The 23,844-nt window shown below is 45.6% G+C and overlaps 9 protein-coding genes across 9 annotated transcripts; 5 read left to right on the top strand and 4 right to left on the bottom strand.

The window, feature by feature from the left end:
• Positions 1-1,434: 1,434 nt before the first annotated feature.
• EDB91DRAFT_1064858 (uncharacterized protein) lies at positions 1,435-2,118 on the bottom strand (the record flags this gene model as incomplete). Its single annotated transcript, XM_041314750.1, has 2 exons — positions 1,435-1,741; positions 1,793-2,118. Coding segments are annotated over 2 exons (633 nt in total), but the record flags the coding sequence as incomplete, so codon positions are not given.
• Positions 2,119-2,909: 791 nt separating this feature from the next.
• On the top strand, positions 2,910-3,791 carry EDB91DRAFT_1088837 (uncharacterized protein; the record flags this gene model as incomplete). Its single annotated transcript, XM_041316523.1, has 3 exons — positions 2,910-3,413; positions 3,465-3,557; positions 3,606-3,791. 3 exons carry the CDS (start codon positions 2,910-2,912, stop codon positions 3,789-3,791), a joined length of 783 nt encoding a protein of 260 aa, XP_041168948.1.
• A 382-nt stretch (positions 3,792-4,173) lies between these two features.
• On the bottom strand, positions 4,174-5,287 carry EDB91DRAFT_1088836 (uncharacterized protein; the record flags this gene model as incomplete). Its single annotated transcript, XM_041316522.1, has 5 exons — positions 4,174-4,298; positions 4,351-4,467; positions 4,513-4,528; positions 4,939-5,061; positions 5,135-5,287. 5 exons carry the CDS (start codon positions 5,285-5,287, stop codon positions 4,174-4,176), a joined length of 534 nt encoding a protein of 177 aa, XP_041168947.1.
• Positions 5,288-5,566: 279 nt separating this feature from the next.
• On the top strand, positions 5,567-8,196 carry EDB91DRAFT_1088835 (uncharacterized protein; the record flags this gene model as incomplete). Its single annotated transcript, XM_041316521.1, has 11 exons — positions 5,567-5,719; positions 5,777-5,956; positions 6,009-6,107; positions 6,160-6,243; positions 6,297-6,512; positions 6,559-6,630; positions 6,681-6,727; positions 6,887-6,914; positions 6,963-7,512; positions 7,570-7,700; positions 7,747-8,196. The coding sequence occupies 11 exons, from the start codon at positions 5,567-5,569 to the stop codon at positions 8,194-8,196; spliced, it is 2,010 nt and encodes a 669-aa protein (XP_041168946.1).
• A 3,764-nt stretch (positions 8,197-11,960) lies between these two features.
• On the top strand, positions 11,961-12,677 carry EDB91DRAFT_1064857 (uncharacterized protein; the record flags this gene model as incomplete). Its single annotated transcript, XM_041314749.1, has 2 exons — positions 11,961-12,305; positions 12,381-12,677. The coding sequence occupies 2 exons, from the start codon at positions 11,961-11,963 to the stop codon at positions 12,675-12,677; spliced, it is 642 nt and encodes a 213-aa protein (XP_041168945.1).
• A 1,821-nt stretch (positions 12,678-14,498) lies between these two features.
• On the bottom strand, positions 14,499-16,640 carry EDB91DRAFT_1088833 (uncharacterized protein; the record flags this gene model as incomplete). The annotated part of the gene is made up of 8 exons (XM_041316520.1): positions 14,499-14,935; positions 14,989-15,057; positions 15,109-15,220; positions 15,348-15,422; positions 15,510-15,556; positions 15,606-15,618; positions 15,706-15,983; positions 16,577-16,640. The coding sequence occupies 8 exons, from the start codon at positions 16,638-16,640 to the stop codon at positions 14,499-14,501; spliced, it is 1,095 nt and encodes a 364-aa protein (XP_041168944.1).
• Positions 16,641-17,562: 922 nt separating this feature from the next.
• On the top strand, positions 17,563-17,847 carry EDB91DRAFT_1064859 (uncharacterized protein; the record flags this gene model as incomplete). The annotated part of the gene is made up of 1 exon (XM_041314751.1): positions 17,563-17,847. One exon carries the CDS (start codon positions 17,563-17,565, stop codon positions 17,845-17,847), a length of 285 nt encoding a protein of 94 aa, XP_041168943.1.
• Positions 17,848-18,121: 274 nt separating this feature from the next.
• On the bottom strand, positions 18,122-19,849 carry EDB91DRAFT_1088832 (uncharacterized protein; the record flags this gene model as incomplete). The annotated part of the gene is made up of 8 exons (XM_041316519.1): positions 18,122-18,514; positions 18,567-18,579; positions 18,612-18,630; positions 18,683-18,796; positions 18,964-19,257; positions 19,287-19,512; positions 19,565-19,644; positions 19,819-19,849. 8 exons carry the CDS (start codon positions 19,847-19,849, stop codon positions 18,122-18,124), a joined length of 1,170 nt encoding a protein of 389 aa, XP_041168942.1.
• Positions 19,850-20,199: 350 nt separating this feature from the next.
• EDB91DRAFT_1240413 (uncharacterized protein) lies at positions 20,200-23,461 on the top strand (the record flags this gene model as incomplete). Its single annotated transcript, XM_041322020.1, has 13 exons — positions 20,200-20,393; positions 20,448-20,580; positions 20,623-20,674; positions 20,768-20,973; positions 21,024-21,202; positions 21,345-21,420; positions 21,474-21,547; positions 21,612-21,698; positions 21,745-21,828; positions 21,853-22,121; positions 22,172-22,394; positions 22,575-22,762; positions 22,809-23,461. 13 exons carry the CDS (start codon positions 20,200-20,202, stop codon positions 23,459-23,461), a joined length of 2,418 nt encoding a protein of 805 aa, XP_041168941.1.
• Positions 23,462-23,844: the final 383 nt, after the last annotated feature.

The following is a 23,844-nucleotide window of genomic DNA, read 5'->3' as shown; positions in this document are numbered from 1 at the left end:
CAGACACGGACAGTACAGACCGTTGTGTCAGAGGAGGAGAGGACCAGGGATAGAGTGACAGTACAGACCATGCCAAGTAGAAATTGAAGTATAAGAAAGTATACATATAAGTATACAGGATTAGGATAGAATAAGCTTGAGGGGACTTAGAATCAATTTGTGGAAAGTACAAACACCTGCAAATAAAGTCACGTGCAAACTCCGACATCTGAAAACTCAATTCTAAGTTCTCAGTTCCCCATATCTCCTGCCCATCTAGGGCTCAGCAGTTTGTACTGCTGAGTCTTTTCTTTGACTCATAACCTCCATCGCTCAGTGGTCTGTACTGCTGAGTCTTTTATTTGACTCATAACCTCCATCCTCAGCGGTCTGTACTGCTGAGTCTTTTCTTTGAATCATAACCTCCATCTCTCAGCGGTCTCTACTGGGCGTCTTCCCCCACCCTCTCGAATAGAGATTCACCCTGTTCGCCCCATTATCTCACCCAGCCCATGTCACCCGTCAGGCGACTCTGTCTGATCTTCGGACATCCCTCCACTTGCACTGTTATCTCGCCCAGTCCATATCATTTCACCCGTCAGGCGATTCTTTCTGGTCTTCGGTCATCCGTTCCGTACCTCACCACATTATCTCACAGATTTCGCCCACCCCATCCATTTCACCCATCAGGTGTTCTTTTCTGATCTTCAGCCATCCCTCCACATTACATGGAGGGGTTTACGCAACAAAAACAGGAGACAGCATTAAGATGTTACAACATTTTTACATCACAAGAGAATGTCATCTTTCCCCGAATCATTGTGTCGTCTCCAAGCTCTTCTGATATTGTCTTCTCCTGCCTTCACCGCCTCAAAAAATACCCTTTTGGCTTCTGCAGCAATCTTGTCGTGTCGGGTCACATTGTGAATATCCTCACCCACACCTCCATCTCTCTCTGCTTCTTGAATGACTTCGATAAGTTTTCCTGCAAGTTCATGTAGCATCAATATGTTGCTCTGTTCGTCCACTTCCTGGTGGGCTTCTGGTACTTCTTGAATACCTTAGCACTTTGGCAGAAGTTGTTATCCGAAAAGTCAAGCACTTGAGTCATTCCCATGTGTTGGGTGAGGTCTCTTGACCATGTTGCCACTGTGTCCTGCGAAAGTATGAATTTGTTGACTGCTGCTGAGCTGCCACTTGACTTACGAAGTAGTTTGTTATCAAAAAACAGATGATAACCACCAAGGCACCAAAATGAACCAGGATTTTGAACACATGTGTAATCACATGCGACATAGGCCGGGAATCTTTAGAGGTAAGAGTTTCCTTTGCCGGTCCATAGTTATAGACCCATAAGTTGATTGTAGCCTTTCCATGGCCTAGCACTGGTGAAGCACTGGCGACTGTACAGCGCCTGTTAAGATCATGCGTCTTGGGAGATAATCAGTACCCATCCTACCCTTTGAATAATTTGACACCTACTGCTATTGTCTGCACCAAGCCCATATTGGAGTGACAAAGAGTCTCGAATAACTTCCCTGATTTCCTCTCGAATACATACACCAATCCATGATCACTCCCCCTGACGATCAGTTTTCCTTGTGCGGCGAATGCCACCTGCTTGGGGACAGACACACTTGGAGCAGCGGTCATAAGTGTTCGAACTGGTTCCTTGTCACCTTCAAGTTGATATAAAGTAAAACCGTCGGTAGCATTGTCCACCATGAAGACGCTCCTCTTCTGGTTGACTGCTGCATGTCCACTGAAAGAAGGTCAGTGATACATTTGTCAATGACATACCATGGACGCTTACATAACTGATTGGCAGCTATATTCCTTCACCACTGTGCCATCATCACCTTTCAGTTTGATGAAGTTCCAATCATACAGTCCGAAGACATAGACACATCCATTGTCTGCAAATGCTACAGACTTGGGCACTGTGTTATCAAGTCGCACTGAAAACACAGCCTGCAGCTGCGAGTTTGTGTTGAGAATGAGGACTTGAACTATCTTGTCCCTTGTTCCCACTGCAATCCGCGTAGTCGTTTCGGAGGATGTTGAATCCCATACCATGCATGTAATTTCGAAGCCTGATCCAAGCCTCCTAGCACAGATCTCCTGAAAATGCATCTGTTGGATGTTAGCCGAAGGTTCAATGATGAGACCAGGACACTCACATCTACATGGCTACGTCATAAGAATACAACATAGCCCAGCCCAGTTCCATAACAAAGGGTTTCTGCCATGCCCAATCTTGTTGTGACCCAGACAGCGCAGCTGACTGTGCCTCAGGACTCGTGGTGATGAATCGAGCATGTAAGTTCTTTCCGAGATTTGATATCCCAGAGTTTGATGCCCTCGGTCCCTGCTTGTTTGTTAGCACCTCCCATGACAAAGTGCATGTCAAATTACTGCTGCATGCAAGAGCTTGGCCATCATTAGATATTGCAAGTGCATGAATGGACCTGCCATATGTCGAAAGGCGCATTTGATGTTGGAAGTGTTGCTTTGATTTCACGAAGAGTGATGAGGCAAATAAAGACATTATTGCCTGCACAATCTGGTTGGTTGTAGTCGCCAGTTCACCTGCTCACAGCTTATTTATATTAGGTTCCCATTTGTTTTTGCAACTTTTTGTGGATTCCATGGCAATTTGCTAGCCATTTGTTGTTTCCCGCCATTTGTTGTTTCCCGATGTTTGTGTTCATGCTTATGTGACAATTTCATATTTCTATTATATCTAGGACTCATTTATTTGATCTCGTAGGCGACTTCTTTTGTTGATTGTCCTTATTGTTTAATCTCTATATAGGTCTACATTGAGTGGTGTCATTTGGGGATAAATCACATTAGAGGTTATTACAGTTCATGGCCAATATCTTGACCTGCCCTAGTCGTCCCGCTCACATTGCCGCAACCACAACATCATGCTCAACAAATACAACGCTGTCCCTGCTTTCTGTGATCAAGAGCCTGGTGCTCCACCTCCCTTCCCTCTGATGCTCACGGACCAGCTTGAACTATTTGGCAGCACTCACCACTCAACTATGCTCGTTGCTGACGAGATTCTTCCTTCCAGAATCAGTACTGTTGTTCCACCCACTCAGCATATTAAGCACCAGCAACTCAAGGACACGCTGGCACCTGAGTTCAAACTTGCAGTACGGCTGTTCAAGAATGACCACTCTTCCTCGCCATACTCAAAGAAATCGTTCAAGTGTTCACGTTCCCATTCTAAAACGCCCATACCCTCAGATTCATTGGATTCGTTGGATTCAGCATCAGACAGTGGCTCCTCAACTTCGACTGAGAGTCTATCGGAAGATTCAAAGATACCCAAGCCCCCTGGTGAACCTGGTTGTCCAGGGCATGGAGGATACACACTTCACGAGGCTTTAGACTGGAACCCAAAGGTGTATGCTAAGTTCAAGGTGAGTGATGTGCTCCCACCACAGCATGCTATTTGCTCATGAACCTGTAAGAAATCTATGCACCACCTCATTGAAGAACATCTTGATACGACCAAATGTGCTTCTTCCCAAAACCATACGCTCCTGAAAATTGTGCGCGACAAGGTGAGTAGACTATGGATGGCAGTTGTCCACAATTTTATCATTTGTCAGGCTGTCAATGCTTTCCTGGACTTAGAAAACTACAGTGGCTTCTGGCCGCTGAACAATATGATCATGATGCGTTTGAAATATACATCGGGTCGTGCTAGGCAGAAGGAAGCAAAGATGGCTGTGGGCAAGACCAGGACCACAAAAAATTCATCGAAAGTGAGGATAATCCTACTACGAAGCTCATAACTGATACCAATCTACAGTAAACTTGATTCATACTATACACCTGTGTACCGCATTTTACTTGAATTACTAGGGTTGGTGTTGCCGACTTGTCACCTTGCGGAGCGCCATCCACGGAGACAAATAGCTAGATATTGATCGTCATGTAACTCATGTATCTTCGAACCAGCTGGAATATCAATTCCATATCTGCTATCCAGCTTATCACGAACTCACGCCTAACTATCAAAAACAAATCAATGGGATCAGGAGTAGTAAGAGCTTAGTGCTGGGCCCTGATAGAAGTTTAAAGTTTGAGTCGATATAGGGTTGAGTTTGGTGATAATGTTCCTTTATTTATGGGTGTTAAAACTTCTGATGAACTGGTCTCGTGTGATAATTAAGCTTATTTTCCCTTCTTCCCCTGGTGCGATGGTGCGACAGTCTGTACTGTCACATCTGTCCCTTCCATAGCACTATCCCGTCCAGCGCTCACAATGCATGTGACAAGAATGGTGCCATCACAGCGAACTTCATAATGTATTACATACAAATCATTATATATTACTTCAAATCAAACTACCTCGCTGTGCAGCCAGCCAGTGGTTGATCCGAGTGCTCAAGGGCTTCATGATGGTGAGACTACGTGGGAGCTTTGCTTGAGGATGATGTCTGATACTTCGTGTAAAACTGATGGATTCTAGATCAATGAGGAATCAAGGAATCAACATCCAGTGATGCTTACTGATGCATGATGAAATCTGCAAGCAAATTATCCCTGCCTCACATGTTCACAACAGAGCCGGCGCCAGCCCCAATCCTCATAACAACTGCATCACCTCGGAATGTATGGTCGATGCTGCTGAGAAGTGGGTTGGCTCTCAGATGGCAGTGCCGCTTGAAAAAAAATAAAAAACTGATATACATGTCTTCCTTCATGCAAGGTGACAAAACAGTTATGCACATAAGGCTGCACAGTTGCACAATCCAGAAGGCTCTCGGGAACAGGAAAGCGCTTCCCACTGCGTGAGTGATCAGAGCATCGTGTCAACATAGTGACCTGGTGAGGTTTACTCCACAATGAAGAATATAGCCTACACCACAAATGAAGTTCAGCAGTCTTCATGTAGATGTCAGCAAAAATCAAGAGAGAAGCGAGATTATGACTTACAGATGACGTGGGGAAGATATAAATGTGAGTGTTGACCATTGCAGCACAGGAATGACAAATGAAATTAGGTGATGAGTCTAGGCGACCAGCGCTGAGTACAAGGAGTGGACGGTGAACGGTAAACTTGAAAGTGAGCAGTGAAAGACTAGAGTGGGTGATGAAAGTGGGTGATCTTATAGTAGTTTTTAGTACTTACTTTGAACTGAGTGTACCCCGTGCAGAGTGCAGACATCCCAAAGAACAGATAAACGAACCGATCACCATTTCTATTGTCTTTATTTGTTTCACGAAATGCAGGGACCAGAACAATAAATGCAGTTCCGTAAATACCTTGCCTGCATGTAGGCATTTTTGAACTCTTTTGTGTATTTAGACTTGGTCATTTAATTTGCGTTTACGACAATTACCTACCAAGGCGGAACACCCGAAATGACAGCCCTATCACAGAAGGCCCTGAAAAACGAATAATGCAACGTCGTCAAGGTGAAACACCAGTGACCGAAAAGTGGGGATCATGCGACAATGTTATTAGAATAATAAAATCTAGACACAATGATGGTGGCCATATATAAGTAGGATCCATGCTGAGCCCAGAGGTCAAACATTGATGACGCCGACTTCCATTGCCATGTCAGAAACACAGCGCCATATTCACATTGAGCAGGAGGACATACAAACAGCCACTGATACTTACTTATTTGACGAAGACAACAATATGGAATACGATGAGAGTCAGACCACATCCCAGTTTGACACACCACAATGTACGATGGCTAGCATAGTATGTCTATATTCATTGAGCGAACGAGAATCATGCTGGGCTCAGTGTCTGTTCTAGGTATCAGGAGAGGCCTCCCAGATGAACCTCAAAGAGTGCTTCAATGATGTCACAGGCCAGCCATCAACTTGGACAACTCGGTTGGGCAAGAGGGGGACCTCCCGGATGGACTTGGACAATGTCACAGGCCAGCCCCCAACAGCTCCACTCGACAAGAGGGAAAAGCGAGTCACCAATCCGGTATGTCTAGGTTACATGAATGAATGTTAATGTTGGACTTACTTTTATCCAGGTACTACCTGACAAGTGTCGCATCAAAGAAGTTGACTGCTCAGAGACATTACGCACCACCATGTACAGTCAAAAGCAACTGATCAACAATATGAGAATGGTCCATAGTATCTCACTGGACATCACCAATATCTGACCTGTGGGCGCTGTAGGAGGTGGAAAATCAACAAGTAGAACATGTGTGCAACATAAACGACATGAAACAGCAACTAGCAAAGGCCCATGATGAAATCAGAGTAATTCCTTCTGCAGCATGTGACCACCAGATGTACACTTATGACCATGACAGAGGACCCATGTCCAGCAGCAGCAACTTGAAGAACATATTAAAGAAACTCGCGAAGCACTCGGCCAGGGTAATCATGAGGCAATAAAGGCCACTATGCAGAAAATCCAAGAGGATGCTCACGACTACTTGGCACAAGAATGGGCATGGCAAGAAGCAGAGTTGAATGAAAAACTGATCCAACACGAGGAAGAGTTGAAGAGAAAGACAAATGAAGAGGTGACGTGAATGATTTGACAGGAAAACAGTAAATAACAATAAACAGTCTCAAGAGCGTGAGAATGCAACATTTGCTGAGATGGACCGGAGGTCACAGCAAGAAGTGCTCAAGTTGAAGGTGAGAACATGTTTCTAAAGAAATGGAAAATATACTGAAATACTCACCAGGCAGAAAAAGAGAGCGAGCTGGCCAAGATGGAATGGAGATTTTCCAGGTGTCACAGGTTTCAAGACGAGGTCACAGAAATGGATAATAACCCCAATATGCTGAGAGATGTGGGACAACCATCGTCTCCATCTGCAAAACCATGATCAGGTACCTCATGCCTTAATGCGATTAAGAGGATAAAGAAAACTCACAGAATATTGCACAGGGTTCACCTTGTATCACTAGTAGCGGAGGTAAGCATCTGATGCCGTGGACTGTGATTTAAACTTACACGATAGTAGGTGGACGAAGAGGAAGTACCTCAAGAACACTCGTCCGAACAAGACGCACCACCACATCTACAACACGACACACCTCCTGCTACCACGATGGAAGACGCAATTGCAAGAGGTGTAGAAGCCGCACTGAGATGTGTTCTAATTGACAAAGAATTTCCAGTTATCAAGAAGCACAGTCCCTGGCGGAGAAAGACGGAGGAAAAAGAACTCCAGCAAGAGAAGGTGGCCGAGAAAAGCTATGAAAGAGACTTCTTTTTGGCAAGTCAAAAGGTGGTACGGAAGCTGCGACTTACAGTGATGTATAGAGCGAAGTGCGGTGTCTCTTCAAAGATGTTTTCAACATTTCTCAAGACACCGATTTCATACTCCATCAGGCAGCTAGTCGTGAGGATGTCTACTCATATGAATATGAAGACGGCCCAGGTCCCAATTACAAAGATCTCGCCTTTGATCTCAAATGTGGGTCCAAAAGCCCCTGGAACAATAAAGTCATTGGCTTGCTGCTTGAAGAATTGCGGAGAAGGGGTGACCAAGAGAGCTGGCCATTCCGAAGGTCAGAGGCGTATATGAGGGAAGTTCTTCAAGATCATTACAAACGCCTGCGTTACAGTGTGGACGGCTGCACAACCCAAGGTTACCACAAAGGGTGGATTGGAGACTCTTGCAGAGGTGGAGCAGAGGCTGATCTCTGAGAAAGACAAGACATTGAAAGCGACTCGTCAAACAACGCGTCGGAAAAATGTATGTTCATGAACTCCATACTAATCTGGTACTGACACCTTCTCAGAAATATCTTCACAGAGTCAAGGTTCTTGACCATCTCGTTAAGTACCAGACTGACGAGAATGAGGAAAACCTCCCAGCCTGGCAGTGGCTTCAGCAACTAGTTGGGACGTTGGGAGAAGACGGCATGAGTTCAGAGGAGAGCAATGTGGAAAATGATATTGAAACGGTTCTTCGTGTCAAGAACATGACTTGGTGCCGTGCGATCAAATGGGAATTGGATATTATTGATCACCAAAGGATCATGGATGATGATATCTTTGCCCCCCAAGGTTCAAAGCCGATGAAATGGATATGCTCAGCCAGGAATCCAACGACATCCAGAAAAGAAGGGGATGGGTTGCCTAAAGCATTGTATAATGAGGAATGGCTTGCAGGTTTGACCAAGTGTCAAGTTGAGGGGTTATCAATCTCAGATGGAAGATTTAAGTGGATGAGAGTTGCGGTAGTGTAGGGCATCATTTTGTACTCCTGAAGATATTGAATGTGCAGCATGAGCGCCAAAGGTGTGGCTCACCAAGTGGGTAGATGTCAGCACTGTGCGAGATTGAAGTCAGGATGGCGATGGAATTAATGCAAGTACATACCAGTCCATGTCTCAAAACTCATCCCTCAAATTTGCATTAGGGATCGATTGAAGTTGGACAGAGGAGTCGGGCGACAACGAAAGGATGATATGGCAGTACATACTGCCGTATCAGGAGTCCAGTATGATGAACCCAGTCGAAGTCCAGCAGACACAACAGTACAGACCGTCATGTCAGAGGAGGAGAGGATAAGGGCGCGTTAGGGATCGATTGAAGTCAGATGAAGGAAAGTCGGATGAAGGAGTTGGTCAGGACAATGAACCCAGTCAAATTCCAGAAGACATGACAGTACAGACTGTCGTGTCAGAGGAGGAGAGGATAAGGGCGCGTTAAGGGTCGATCGAAGTCGGATGAAGGAAAGTCAGATGAAGGAGTCGGTCAGGACGATGAACCCAGTTGAATTCCAGAAGACACGACAGTACAGACCATTGTGTCAGAGGAGGAGAGGATAAGGGCACATTAGGGATCAATCAAAGTCGAAGGAAGGAAAGTCAGAGGAAGGAAAGTCGGAGGAAGGAGTTGGTCCAGACGATGAACCCAGTCGAAGTCCAGCAGACACAACAGTACAGACCGTCATGTCAGAGGAGGAGAGGACCAGGGATAGATGCAACAGTACAGACCATTGCGCCAAGTAGAAATTGAAGTATAAGAAAGTATACATATTAAGTATACAGGATTAGGATAGAATAAGCTTGATGGGACTTAGAATCAATTTGTCGGAAAGTACAAACACCTGCAAATAAAGTCACGTGCAAATTCCAACCCTCCGAATTGACCAAGTTCTCATTTCCCATGCGCTATGGCCCATATACTTTATCACCTCTCTTCTCCTGGCACGATGGTATGTACTGTCGTGTTGTGTTGTTGTCTTGCTTCCTTTCCATTCAATAACTCAAAGTCGCCTACCCCGCTCTGATGAGGATTAGCACCCACTGCAGGTAATCCTATTGTTGATTTTCTTATTCTTATGATACTAAGAGTTGCTTTCGGTTTTGATCACCCAGCTGCTGATTTCCACTAGCGCGCAAATGATCTCTTCCTCTTCCATTGTTATGAGGAGCCTTGTTTTTTTTTGGTTTCAAATTTATGTCTTAGCGTTTAATATTTATTTGTACCCCTGCATTTTCTCTCTGCACAACCCTCAGAGACCAGAGAGCAGACAATCGAAATTTACTCTGCCATTATGATTATATTATTTCTGGTGTTCCACAATCTCTGCGATTCCACTAAGTCCATTGATGGGTTTGTGGCCCGAAGTCAGGCCTCTAATTTAAACCCCGCATACCACAGACTTGCTTTCCCTTTTCTACCCCCCTACATCACATACAACAGTTTCTACTGTTGTTCCTCTTTCTACCCATCTACTAATTGCTTCGTGCATACTATCTATCTGTCTTGCCTGCTGCATACAACAGTTTATACTGTTGTTCATATACTCCTCCTGCCTGCTGCGTACAACGGTTTATACTGTTGTTCGTTTGCTCTTCTTGCCCGCGCAACGCTCAGTCTGCTCTCATCCGCCACCTGCCGTGCTGCTCATGGCTCCTAACCTCTGCGTCTTTGTAAACAAAGGGGCAATATTCACTTCCTTTGATGCATCCTCGCTTCCTACTGTTATTTCTCCCATCCCTCGACCCTGGAACCCAGTGTTAGAGTCTGATGGTTCTTCCAACAACATCCGAGACGCCTTAACGACCCAGTGGGCATACGAAATGCACCCATGGTATCCTATCATCCCCCAAAACCCTGTGTTTGATGGTGCCATCTTCGGGTGCCTCAATCATTCCTATTTCTCTGTGCCAATTGAGGCGACACCCGATCATTGCTATATCTTATGCAAGGACGTCTGAGAAGCATGGCAGGCTCTGGAGCAGAAGTTAGCTTGGTGTCAGGGACATCTAGCAATGAACATGCATTTTCCTTGGTATGGCCAACCCCCACGAGCTCTGAGAGATTACGGGTACTTGAGGTCTCATGTCAATGTGACGCTTGCAAAGAAGGTCGCTCTGAGATCATGCGACACATTCGTAGGTATGGAGTTTGTTCTGTTGTGATGCATTGAGGCTTATCAGTATTTTCAGGTATCGCAACTCTCTGCACATACTTCATCATGGCTTGTCGATATAGACCCAATGATGGTCCCTCAGACTGGACCTCTCTATTGACCAAAGACCCTCAATGTCCCATACCGTCTGCATGGGTGGTCGAACTCTCCTGCACATTCGTCGGGGATCTCACAGATGCTGTACCGCGCACTGGCATGATTATCAACGGTGCCCACGGTCTGGGTTGGGACGGAGATGTGACCATGTTTGAAAGCTTCAAAATTCCAATCTGGGTGTATTGGCCTTCTAATATGGTACACGATAAGGCCTGGAAAAAATACCTGCCTTCAACAACAGATATCGCTGCAGCAACTCAGACTCAGTGGGGCGTCCAGTCAGGATGGGGCACTCAGGACGATAATACTTGGGGAGTTAGGCACGATGATAATCCATCTAATGATGATCCGTGGGGAACTCAATCAAACGATCTGTGGGGCACTCAGTCGGACAATCTGGCACCAATGTCCATTGTTCAATCGCAGCCCGACCTCTCCCATTTTCCGCTCCCCCCAAAAAATAGCAGTCAGAAGCATGGTGAAGATTTCAAGGCGTTCTTTGCCCATCGGGCCACGCGGAACAAGGAGAAGGAGACGAAGGAATCACCCTCTCAACAGCAGGCACATCTAGGTCGTGAGCGTTCGGCAATGAATCATCACATGCCTGGGAGGTCTAGCACAATTCAGGTGTTTGAATGGCGACCCCATGATGATGACGAGGATGAGGATGGATTCCTGTTGCACCACCCCATCACAAAGGCTTGCGTAGAGGAAATCTGGGGAAACTACAACAAGGAAACTAGAATCTTTGATCCCTTTTCTAACCAGTAGGACTTATGTCGCGCCCTCAACCCAACTAGCATCCCTGACGGTGATGATCGGGAAGATAACAATGACATCATGCCTCCACTTCTTATAGTCACTCCCCCTGTACTTCCACCTCCTACTCCTTCCAGTTTCTCGCAGGACATATACAAATACTTCGGCAATGAGGTTTCACTTGCATCGAGACACGTGAGTATTGAAGGACTCATCCCTGTCTTACATTACCATTTTGGATATTGAACCATGGCAGCTGTCTTGTCTCCTCTGAATGTATCGACACAGATGCAAGAATGGACTAGGAAGATGCAATGGGAACATACTCGGAAGCTAGTCAGCGATTCGACAGCTGAAACAGGTTCAATCGCAGAGCCACAACGCCAAAGCATTATGAACTTCATCGCGCTTTTGGTAAACTTCAAGCAGTCTGACTCAGGCAGCCTAATACTGCCTGATGTTTGGGATTTAGGACCCAATCTGTCTCTACAAATCTCGCATGCGCATATCCAAGTTTCTTACACCCAGCTATCACAACATCAGTTCTTCATAATTGAGCCCCGCCAATCCCCAAATCATGTTGTCTGGACATTGGCTGTTCCTGACCCCGTTACCGTGGTGATGTGCCTGCGACGTAACTGGGGTTCAAACATGCAGGAGATCACGCTTGCTCTCCTTCAAAGAGGTATAGCATTTAGGACCCTGCAGCATATGACCGTCGCACCCAACTTGCGGCGTCCCCCTACTGAGCTTCGTACCTACACCTTGGGACACCGACAATTCCCCTTCCGTGCGATATACGCAGATTACGTCGTATACGAGCAGCTATGTCACAACTTTATGAACCGGCCCCGAGCAAGGGCTGCTTTTCTGCATGGGGGACTCATATGGCGGTTGGCTTTGCACAGCCTCGGTTTCAACCATCTCCCATCTGTCCTTGATGGTATCTCGCCCGAAGCTGTTCCATTTGGTCTCCTATTGTGCAGCAATGATCAGACTTACTATGATGATGGGTTGTCGGAAGAAGAAATCGATTTTATGTGCGGGACATACTACGTGCACCAGGGAAAGCTTTCCCTTACACAGATTGATCGATCGTAGCAATATTAATACTCACACTTTCTAGCTCAGGGCACGGATGTAGTAGTATCATCCTGGTGGCCTCGGCCGCATGCTTGGAATGCATCGGGCTTGAACATCGGTTTTTGGTCTGCTTGTTGCGAAGATTGGTTCCAAACCCATCTTGCCAATATCAGAGAAGGAGTTTCTTGCAAGCAACTTTTGTGCACCGATGACGCCAATGGCCCAATGACCTCCATGCAGTGGAAGTGCTCCCTCAAATTTAACCCTGGCACAACCAAGATGATGCAAAATGTTTCGGTGGCGTGTTATGATTTCATGACTAGAGCACCTGGTAAGAGTTATTAACCAAACTGCCTCATTGATACTGACAAGATTATCTAGTTTGGACTGAGTCATAGTTGTGCTGTTGTATCGCATATGTATTATAGTATGATTATGAGAATGTGCTACACTCCTATTTGCATTGATAACCAGTAGACAGAGCCAGAATATATTATATGTACTGCGGGATCAAATGTTCTGTCCTTACATATGTTAGTTGTCAGGACATGATCGGGCTACAATTGAGTAATAGATTGATCTCAGGGGTCAACTTATCATAGATGATTGCCATTTTGTGCTGCATGCTGCGGGTGATGAGCAGGCGACAATCGGGCGATTCATTTTGTCAAAGGACGAAACTTCAAGTTTCGTCATCACATCTTGTCACTGGCATAAACTTCAAAATTTTGATGACATCTAATTGTCGGACAAAACTTAAAACAGTGGCAAGGAGATTAAACTTCAAGTTTCATCTGAAGTTTTACGTGATAATTAAATTAAAAATTCAAGCAGACGCTGAAAATCTGATTATACTTCCTATTTGTGTTGACATATAGTCAGTGGAAAAATAGCTGTGGATATTTCATATTTTGGATTTCGCATACAACACTGACTAAATTTGAAGTTATATGCCCATTTTTATGTCAGTTCAAACTCCAAATATTTTCTTCACATTTAGTACAACATGTAAACCTCTCCTAAATATCGATAACCCCAATGTGTCAGCACGTAATTACTATGACCCTTGAGTGTCGCGAGGACAGTGCCGGTCTCTGCATTCCATACAACACCTGTCGAATCATCTGACCCGCTTGCAAGTTTCTTGCCGTCGGGTGAGAAGCACACAGATACCACCGTGTCTGTATGCTTCACCAGCGGTTCAAATACTTTCTGCTCGCTCTTGACGTCCCAGATGATGATGGTTTTATCATCTCCACCGCTCGCAATTCTCCTGTCATCTGGTGATATGGCCACTGATGGCACCTTGTCCTTGTGTCCCTTGAATGGCCCTCCTACCAATACTCCTTTCTTCATGTCCCAAATTCACAGGGTTCCATCCCATGAACCACTGATGACCCGTCGTCTTTGAAGAATGCGACTGCTGCCACGCCATTCATATGCCCATTCATCATCCACGTTGGCATGAGCTGCCCTCTCAAAGTGAGATACATGTTTTTTTGCTACATCCAGCACCCCTGACATCTTGTGTTGACCTAGGCAGAGAGATGGATGGTCAGTACCATTTGAAGTTGACGTGGACCATACATTTAGTATATCCTTCCATTGGGGATCTTGTGGGTGTTGAGTAGTGTTGGACCCTGCCCGTGACCCAACTTATGTATGGTGCGGTTCACCCAGAGGCCGCTACTTTTGTCCAAAAGTTTTCCCACACTCAAATTTTGTCAGGTTTTCAATTCCTCTTGGGAAAACGCACCTGTAGTTCCCACGTACCTGATCTAATTAGATGTGACAGTTGGGTGTGCTGGTGCATCTAAGTCGAGTAGCTTTTGGCTCTACACACCCAAATGAATAAATACTCAATACTGTGTGCCCTTGGAGGGTGCTGAGGGCTACCTACTAGAGGCTGCGGGCAGTGTCGGCTAGTGGCTGCTGTGCCCCACGTGCCTGCTGCCATATTTAGATCCTGCCGGCACCGGGTGTAATATCCGAAGCCATGTCACTGCTGTTGACGTCAGAACCTTCGTGCTCACTGTATGCGACAGCAAGCTCGCAATTCTCGCGACTGGATGCGTGGATTTGAGGTGGACCTTTTTGTATAGGTAGAGACTGATATTATTAGGTAGAATATGAGGGTTCAAACAATATAGTCTATGATGTCAACAATTAAGCTTCTCCCTCGCTAGTGTCCTCCTCCTCAGATGTATCAACAAACTCTGAGCTTTTCGGAGCCTGGGCAGATGTCCTGGAGGCTTGTACACGCTTGGTCGGATGACCATTCTCCTTGCCCTTCTGTTTGCGAGCTACCCCTGCATCAGAGCGCTTCTTGCGAGGTTTGCCGATGACCTCTCCTCTCTTGTGACGTGCAGCAAGTCCTATGACAAACTCATCACGCTGTCGAGGAGTCATGTGGAACCAGTGGCAGGAGCCCTCCCTCAGCACATCGCGCAGCTTCCGAAGGGTGTTGAGATCATTGATGCTTGTGGGAGACTGGAACAGGACATCCTCGGGCCAGCCCCTTAGATCAATCCCAAGTTTCTCCTTGATAGCAGTATTGAAATTTGTGTAGTTGATGCGGATGTCGCATCTCTTTATTAGAGTCCCTAAAGTGGCAGTTAATATTGATTTTAGTGTGATAACGAAAAAAAAATCATACTTAGCCCTGAGTTAAGGAGCCGTGTGCAAATATGTTGCATGTTTTGCACTGTTTCACGTTCATTGATGCCTAGTATATAGGAGTCAGTGTATGTATAAAAACATGTAACATGAAACTTACTTCGACCTGACACACACGCCCATTGTTCTAGTTTTCTCATGATTTCGTCAGCCTCGGTTTGCAAGACATCCTCCCAGAAGTCCATCACGTTGTCCGTCCCGAACCATGTCGCCTGTGTGGTGTCGTATACATGGCCATGTGAGGCAAAAACACACGCATAGATTCCAGTTCGAACTGCGAGACTAGCAAGCTACTCATTTGTCAGCTAAGTGTTAGACTGGCATGAAATCAAAACTTACTATTTTAAAAACATTGTCCAAAGTTGATTGGACATCATGCACTGCTGCTGAGTTGGTGGTGCGAACACTCATGTTCTGGAGTGCTCAATGCTCATTGAGTCTGTCAATATATTCTTGCTGATCCTCGATGTCCAGGTTCTGCATGCTCTGATCAGACTTCACCATGTCCTGGATCTCATAAAGTGAGTATTTTGCCCCGCCAGGTTGATCTGTTATTTCAATCAGGAAATGACGACACCTGAAAGCACAACAACTCACCTGCATTGACTTCCTGAGCTTTTGCATGCATGAGAGCATTGGCGAGTTGAACATTTCAATTCCCTTTGTAGTGTTTTTCAGCTCCCATGAGCTTCTTCACCTTATCTGCAGTGACGCCGCGCTCAAGTGCGAGGGTGTCAATCTTCTCATTATGCTCTGAGAGCAGTTGCTGGATGGCAGTATGCAGTCCGTCTTCGGCCTCCTTGCGTTGTTGCAACGAAATCTTGTGGGATGCTCTTTGTGCGTTGGCACGTGCCTTCTGAGCAGCATTGAGGGGCACACAAGGTGTGAGCACCGGCCAGTTGGGGTTTCTTGCGGCCCATGAGGAGCTGTTGGCATCAGGAACCGTTTCACTGGCGCCTTGTTGCAGAACATGCTCTGATGTGTCAGTCAGTAGCAAGGTCTGAGTCAGCTCGTCACAAGTTGAGTCACATTGAGACAATGAGTTTGGGGGAGTTGATATTGTAGGCGTGATTGGTGGCAAGGTCTGGGTCAGCTTGTCACGAGTTGAGTCACATTGAGACAATGAGTTTGGGAGAGTTGAGATTGTAGACATGTCTAGAGTTGTGTCATGTGGAGCCAATGGGTTTGGGGGAGTGAATGGTGATGGCGACTCTTCAAATTGGCTATCGTGTTGATCTAGAAAGTGACCTAGGGGGCATAGTTGGGGGAGTGACAGTGACTCTTGCATATTGTGCTGATTGAGAAGTTGCCCTAGGGGGGGCAGCTGCGGGTAAACATTATTGTCCCAGGTTTGGTCCAATGAGGGTGTGAATGCGTAAGGGTTGAGTCCATTGAATAAATTTTCCGTGAAGCTGAGGTGTGGGTCGAACTCCACACCATGCATGGACAGTTGGGTTAGGTCAGTTGAGTGTCCCATCGGAAAAAATTGAGGAGGGTATTGTTGCGGTGCTTTGAGCAGGACATGAGTCAGTATCAGAATCCTTACACCAAAAATTACAATCACTTACTCGATGGATTGGAGAAACCGCTGTAGCATAATGGATCCGAGTCGGGGAATACAAAGTTGGCCATGCTGGAGAGATGTTGTGCTCATGAACTCATGGCAAGAAGTTTGCGACACGCTGTCAAACAAGCAAAGGACACGTCAATTTATGTGGAAAATAAGAAAAAATATTATTACCATTGTCAGGTCTTGAGATGAGTATCACGTGCATGCCAACCTCCCCTGATGAGGCGACCTTCAACAGGGTGATGACACTGGCTGCACTCATGGGAACCAAATGACGTGCACTGATGCTCAGCATCTTGACTGGCCATTTCAAGGCATTTTCCTGAGTGAACGTTGACAATGGTGGCTAGATTGGTACAGCATATGTGTCATGGTACGCAAAGGTCAACTCATCATTTCAATTGCGCTGACACAAAGGACATACTGACATAGGAATGTAGGGTTGTATTCTAGTATCTGTACATTAGTAGGAGAAATAATGAATAGAAAGTATGTTAGCTCACACCCCAAATGGCGCCCAGCCATTGCCAGTTAGAAGAATCACATCTACATGCTGTAGGACATGGTTGTTGCTGGTGTAGTAGAACTTGTAGGTATATTGCTAAGTTATAACATATAGCGCCACATAGCATCTTACCTGCGAGTGGATGAAACAACACAGCGGTTGTTCTTGAGTACTGGTAAGTTGAATGGGATCCATGTTGCGTCGCAGCAATGAGTGGCCAGAACTGAATGGTAGCTGCCAAAGGGTACATGCTAAGGTAAGCTCGATGATACAAAGCAGACATGCACTTTGGCACGCGCAATAAGCACACCTGCATTACGTACTATTTTGGATTACACTATTTTAAGATACACAGTCATTTTGCCTCCGCTTTTGCCAGCGGCAGAGTCTTGACCAACTTACCCAGAGCCTCTAGAGGTGCATGCATTCGCTGTTCTACCTTTCTCGATCTATATTAACCCACATCGTCAGCTCCTAACATGATTTTACACGTCACTCCATGCTGCAAATCCATCGATATCACAGACAACCAGAGTACATCATCCAATTCCTCTTCGCTGAAATGGGTACTGCAGGTTCAGTGTTTGGTCAGTTCAGGGTGTTTGGTCATCAGACAACCAGAGCACATCATCCAATTCCTCTTTGCTGAAATGGGTACCGCAGGTTCAGTGGATGGTTGGTTCAGAGCATTTGGTCATCAAAGGTTGCTTCCAACCTTGCCGCAAATGCATCATTACTCACTTCCACTAGTAAATGATACATGATCGCACCTCCTCAAATTCTCCGTGAAGGTGTATGCAAATTTATCTTTCATGTTGTGTTATTATATTGGTAGGCTTTAATGTGGCTCACATTGGTCCGTCAATGCGATCAAGAGCAGTTTCCAGGCCCAGGTTGGCAGGAGGAAAGCAACAGCGAAATGATCTATCCATGTTGGCATCTGCATGAACTAACGACCATCTGCATTGCCTTTTATTAGTCTGAATGTGTTTTGTTGTTCAATATGTAGAACATGATGGGATATTGATCAACTGCGCATTATTTGGGACTTTGCCAGACCAGTGAATCATAATGAAGGGCATCAAAGTACATCTCAACTCCAAGGTCCATCAATACCAACAACTCCTCCCATGCATGGACATGCAACTTGACTGCATCTAAAGCAGATGCTATTCCATCTCTTAATTGATCTGTAAGAGGTCCCTCAACTGCACAGGCATCAGTGCATAAGGTGTATGCCTGCTGAAGCAACTCCTTGGCCTCAGCAAGCCCTGCATCACATCCTGGCTTGACCGAATCCCAGCCCTCTTGGTCTACCGCAGTCACGATCAACATGCCATTTGATTCCAACCATTCGTATTGGGTTGTCCCTGCACAGTAGCCTAGATTTAACCATAAGCTATCAAGACGCTGAAATAGATCTTGAGTATCCTAAGTGCAGACATATGTAATACACACATGACTTTAGTGAGAGTGCACTTACCAGTTCTGCCCCCCTACGACAGCACCATTGTGTGCACGACTTCACCTGTTCTTGAAGTCGGTGACTAGAAGTGCATGGTCAGCGCTCAAGTAATGAGATCTGAGAGACAAATGTACCATGCATAGCTCTCTTTCTTTGATTTAAGTTGTGCTTCTCGACACTCCTCTGCAGTTTTGTATTTGGTGCACATAATGTGAGGTGTTGAAGAGAAGTCAAAAGTTTTTTGTAAGCTATACAGTCGATAGAGCGTAATTCATGAATGCAGATTCAGCCACACTTTGGGACATAATCTTACCTTGTTCATGAATGCAGATTCAGCGACACTTCGGGACACAATCTTTCCTCAGATTTCTTCTTCAATTGCTATCAGAAATACTTAGTATTTTTACTACTTTACCTATGTAAGTTAGATACTGGTACTTGGCAGCAGGATTTCCATAATATATAGATGGTATTGGAAGGGCATTGGTAGCAGGATTTCCATAATATATAGACAGCGTTGGAAGGGCATTGGTAGCAGGATTTCCGTAATATATAGATGGCATTGGGAGAACATTGGTAGCAGGATTTCTGTAATATATAGATGGCATTGGGAGGGCATTGGTAGCAGGATATAATATATAGATGGCGTCGGGTAGCAGGATTTCCGTAATGTATAGATGGTGTTGGGAGGACACCCATAAACCAAAAGCTACAATATATCTAACTATCAAGTGCCACCCAAGTCAATAGCATCTACAAGCCCTGATAAGTCCTCCACTTGAGCCCACAGCTCATCACTCAAATGGGATGTGGAAGTAGGTGTCGAGGGAGGTGTCTGTATAGTATTTAGACTGACGGCTCCTGAAACGACCAAACTAGCAGAATCTGTTGGTGAAGAAGGGGGTTGCAAGGGGGTACCTTGTGACTGCCCTTCAACTCGGGTATTTACAATGGGGAGATCATACTATTAAGAAGCGTCAGAACACAGTTCCCAAATGATTGCAAGAAATACTTACTGAACCAGTGATTGTCTGAGTGACCTCGGTGTCAGTGGTGCAAGTTTTCTCAGTGACTGTCTCAGTCTCTGTAGCATCCCCTGTAGTCTTTGTTCAAGTTGTCTTTTGCCGTGAGAGTGTCTGCATTGTTCGGGTAGTCCAGGTGCGAGTCACCAGTGATTCTGACTGCCGTGAACCTAAACACTCGAAAATCAGAAAGAAAAAAAAAGTCAGTATTGTGCCACACATTGCAAATGAGGAGACTGGAAGCTTACCTTGGGTAGTAGCAGTGTTGGTGGAGCTCATTATGCAACTTGATGCAGGAGATTGAGGCAGTACTACTATTGAGTGGAAAACAGAGTGTCTCGTGCATATGTTTTTGCATGATGGAGCCAGTACTTCCGAAAGCAATTCTATGGTGCAAGGGCATATCAACAAACAGCTGAAAAATCAGACAGGACTCACCTCCCTGAAGATCCGACATGTCATATCACACCGAGGCCCGAACCGTGGGCTACGACCAATGCAGGAGGTGCTAGGACCAAGACAAATCAGTGCACGAGCAGCAGAAGTACAGACCCACAAGCGGTCTCGCATGCAAGGTAATTTTCATTATTAGAATTGATTTCCAGAACTGAAAAAAATGTTACCTAGCCATGATGTTGGAAGAAAAACATGCACTCAAAGCATTGGGCGAACATCCCAATGATGATATAGCATTTAATGGGTTCAATGGTGACGACGATTTCGGCACTAGCATCTTGGACGGATCCGAGTCAATTGAAATTAGCCATGCAGGTGGAGAGTTACATGAACTTACCAAACAATTGATTGGTGACTTCTGGAATGTGTGAGTAGACAGGATTTAGACTTACTGTGAATCAGTGCTGATAAGTTCAATCAGAAATAAGGTCAAGTCCCATGTTCATCGAATAGACTACAGGACTAGGCGTGATAGGACCCAGTGGTGCACTGAAGCATTTGACAAGCAGATGCCGGCATTAATGTGTGCCTACCTAGACTGGCATCTTGCCAATGTCACATCAGATGGTTGAGGTTTTTTTGCGTGTTACTGGCAGGAAACCTCTAGTGGCTTTAGAATGCCGGAGGACGTGAATGTGGGATCAATTTGTATCAAAGTCGTGGACGTGTTTCATGAGCAGCCGCTTCTATTAATGATGTACTACTTACTACTGCTACATCTGTGCTGACGTGATGGATTAGACACCAAAGAACTGCCTCTGACTATTTTGTCGACAGATTCCTTCATTGCTTCGGCACTCGTCCGCCAAGGGGTTGTCCCCTGCTCTCCCATCAGCCCATCAACTGGGGTCATAATGCAGGCCCTCAACTTTTACCGTATTGCACAGCAGCACAATCCACACTTCTCTATCCAGGCGTACATGAAAACCTTGTGTGACCTACAAGGTGTGAGTACTTTGTGTTCTCCTCGTTCGTAGAAATTTGATGTCTGCCTTAGGTTCAGTTTTACCCATATCTTTCACGTCAATTCTCAATTGCCCTTGACGTCTTCCTACAGATTCTTGCTAAGGTTGACATGCTGATGCATGAAGCCATTGGACGGAGCGACCCTAACTGGTGGCTGATGCATGTCTGTCTGGCATGTACTTACATGCTGAAAGGCAAAGCACCTTTAAGGTTCCAATGACTCTATACAATGGAAGGCAACGACTCACTCAAACGAGTGCTTAAGAAGTTTGCGCAGGACAACTCAGACAATGTACTAGATGATTGCTCACCAACGATCTGCTGAGCTGCCTTCTATGCAAGTTGTGGATAGTGACCGGTACTTGACGAGGGAGTATGTCGACCGCTTTGCAGGCAACTCTGTCAATATGCTGTCAGGTGATGACGAGGTAAGTCTCAGTTGTCATAGCTTGTTATATACTACAAATTAACTCAGTGTTAGGACAACCCATGCGCTGGCTGTTGGAATAACATGAAGGATGATAAAACCAGAAGAATGTCGGGTGTCTTTGATGAGTCTGGAATTTTCATGGCCATCTGTCGCCATGGGTTCTCTCTTGTAATTGCGGACATGGTTCAGTGTCTTTGATGAGTCTGGAATTTTCATGGCCATCTGTCGCCATGGGTTCTCTCTTGTAATTGCGGACATGGTTCAAAGTGGCGAACAGTAAGTGTCGCACTTTACATTGACTATATTGCTAATCATATTACAGGTCGAAGTATCCATTGGCTGTGGTATCCAAGCTTCTTGATGTCTTCAGGAAGGACCTTGGCGGTGGCTACAATATTGGCTGCAGGTTCAAGACGACTCTGAATTGAAGTATACTGGGTCAGTCAGTGCACAAGCTTAACCACACATCCCTTGTTGGGGCCTTTCACAGACATGCACACAAACATTTGTGTCAGCTTGATCATCTCACCACCTACGTCGAAGGTCTCGGACTTGAAGACCTCGAGGGCTGTGAACGAATGTTCTCAAAATCAAATGCGCTCGCATCCTCGGTTCGCTACTCAAGTATTTTTCACCGATGCCAAGCTATTTGCAACTATTTTCAACACACAGATGACTTCGAAGTTTATGCCAACCTCTGTATGTAACAATCCATACTTTATCAAATGTCAACTGATGAATATCTGTAGCTACATTCCTACACAACAACTATAAGCAGGCCCTCAATATTCTGCTCGATGGACAGTCGACACTTCCATGGCTCATGCGTGACCTTGGCATAATGGATGACAGTGTCTTCAAAAGCTGGCTGGCTCATGAACATGATTACCTAATGTCATTGAATGAGGAACTGAAACATGAGACCTTGCAAATGGAATACTGGCAGAAACTCGTCAATTTAGCAGCAAGCAAGTAAGTACTGCTTAATTTTCACTTATAAAACTAACAAAACAAATAGGAATGACCTAGACGCCGCCAACGCACCTTGGAGCATATCCACCCCATCCACTGCATCATTTGGATCATGTGATGTTGCAATGACTATCAGAAATGAAACCGCTCACCGCCATGCCATCGAGAACTATGAGAAAGACCTCAAAATTGTGCAGGAGGTGAGGTGAAGCTTGGGGTGAGTTGTCAATGGACACTGGAAGATACAGAATGGAAGGATGCAGGTCACCTTGTAGCAAACCAGAAATTTCAGCGGGCACTGGATTCCTTGGAAGGTTTGGTAGTTGCTCGGATCTTTGAGCTTTCTAATATGAACCGTGCAGGGACAGGTAAGTCATAATGTTTGTGTGAGCTTACTGCTTACCATAAATTTAGGTTATAAACTACAAAAACATATCGGAAAAGCTTTGCAGGCTCGCTCTGCAGCTATTCAGACAGCCCTTGACCGCTACAATGCTGCAGCGTGGGCACTTTCACCACCTCATCCAACACTTTCATGGGATGAGGTGGTTGAATATGCATTCCTCTCTGACTTCGACCTTCTTCGAGATGCCCGTCAAGATATATCTCAATGTGCCTGGGCCACACCCACCGGCCGCTTGGCCATGGATACATACTTCAAAATGCAATGTACACAAGAAGAGATTCAGCAACTCAATGTTGAGATTAAGAGAATGGTAACGTACTTGCGAGATGAGAATCTCTACCTGCACACCTGCAAGAAACAGCTTCAAACTGTGCATCCCACGCTTGCCCATCAAGTTGGCATTCATCGTAATATTCACACACACTTCACTGAACACCATCTCCGCCGCCTGCATGCCATTGGCAAGTTACTGGGCTTTACAGGGTTGTTGTTGCCAGGGGATAGTACTGAAGATTCACCCGGGGCAAGTGCTAGCGTTCCTGTTGTCTGTATCCCTGCACAGCTGGTAACCACTGTGGTTCCTGTGGTTCCAGATGGTGTGGAAGATGCTATAGAGGATCTAGAAGACGAGGAGGGTGCTGATGCTGATGGGGAAGAGTAGTCGCATGTTCTTGAAGACATTTTGCAGGTTACTTTTGATGCTTAACTCGGCCTTAGTATTGCTTTCCTCTATTGAAAATATGCTTGCAATGGATGCTATACAACTTTTAGTACATACCTACAAAAGTCCGCCATCATATGGTGTGTCCACTGTGGAGATATGTGAGCTCGCTGTTGCCCACAGCGAGCTCGAAGGTTTGAATGATGACGTGGCTTCAGATATTACACCCGGTGCCGGCAGGATCTAAATATGGCAGCAGGCATGCGGGGCACAGCAGCCACTAGCCGACACTGCCCACAGCCTCTAGTAGGTAGCCCTCAGCACCCTCCAAGGGCACACAGTATTGAGTATTTATTCATTTGGGTGTGTAGAGCCAAAAGCTA

The sequence above is a fragment of the Suillus paluster genome, assembly GCF_016628075.1.
Source record: "Suillus paluster strain FC165 chromosome Unknown EDB91scaffold_236, whole genome shotgun sequence".
Classification (NCBI taxonomy): domain Eukaryota; kingdom Fungi; phylum Basidiomycota; class Agaricomycetes; order Boletales; family Suillaceae; genus Suillus; species Suillus paluster.
Note: the sequence above shows the minus strand (reverse complement) of the source record. Positions and strands in the feature narration are given on the sequence as shown.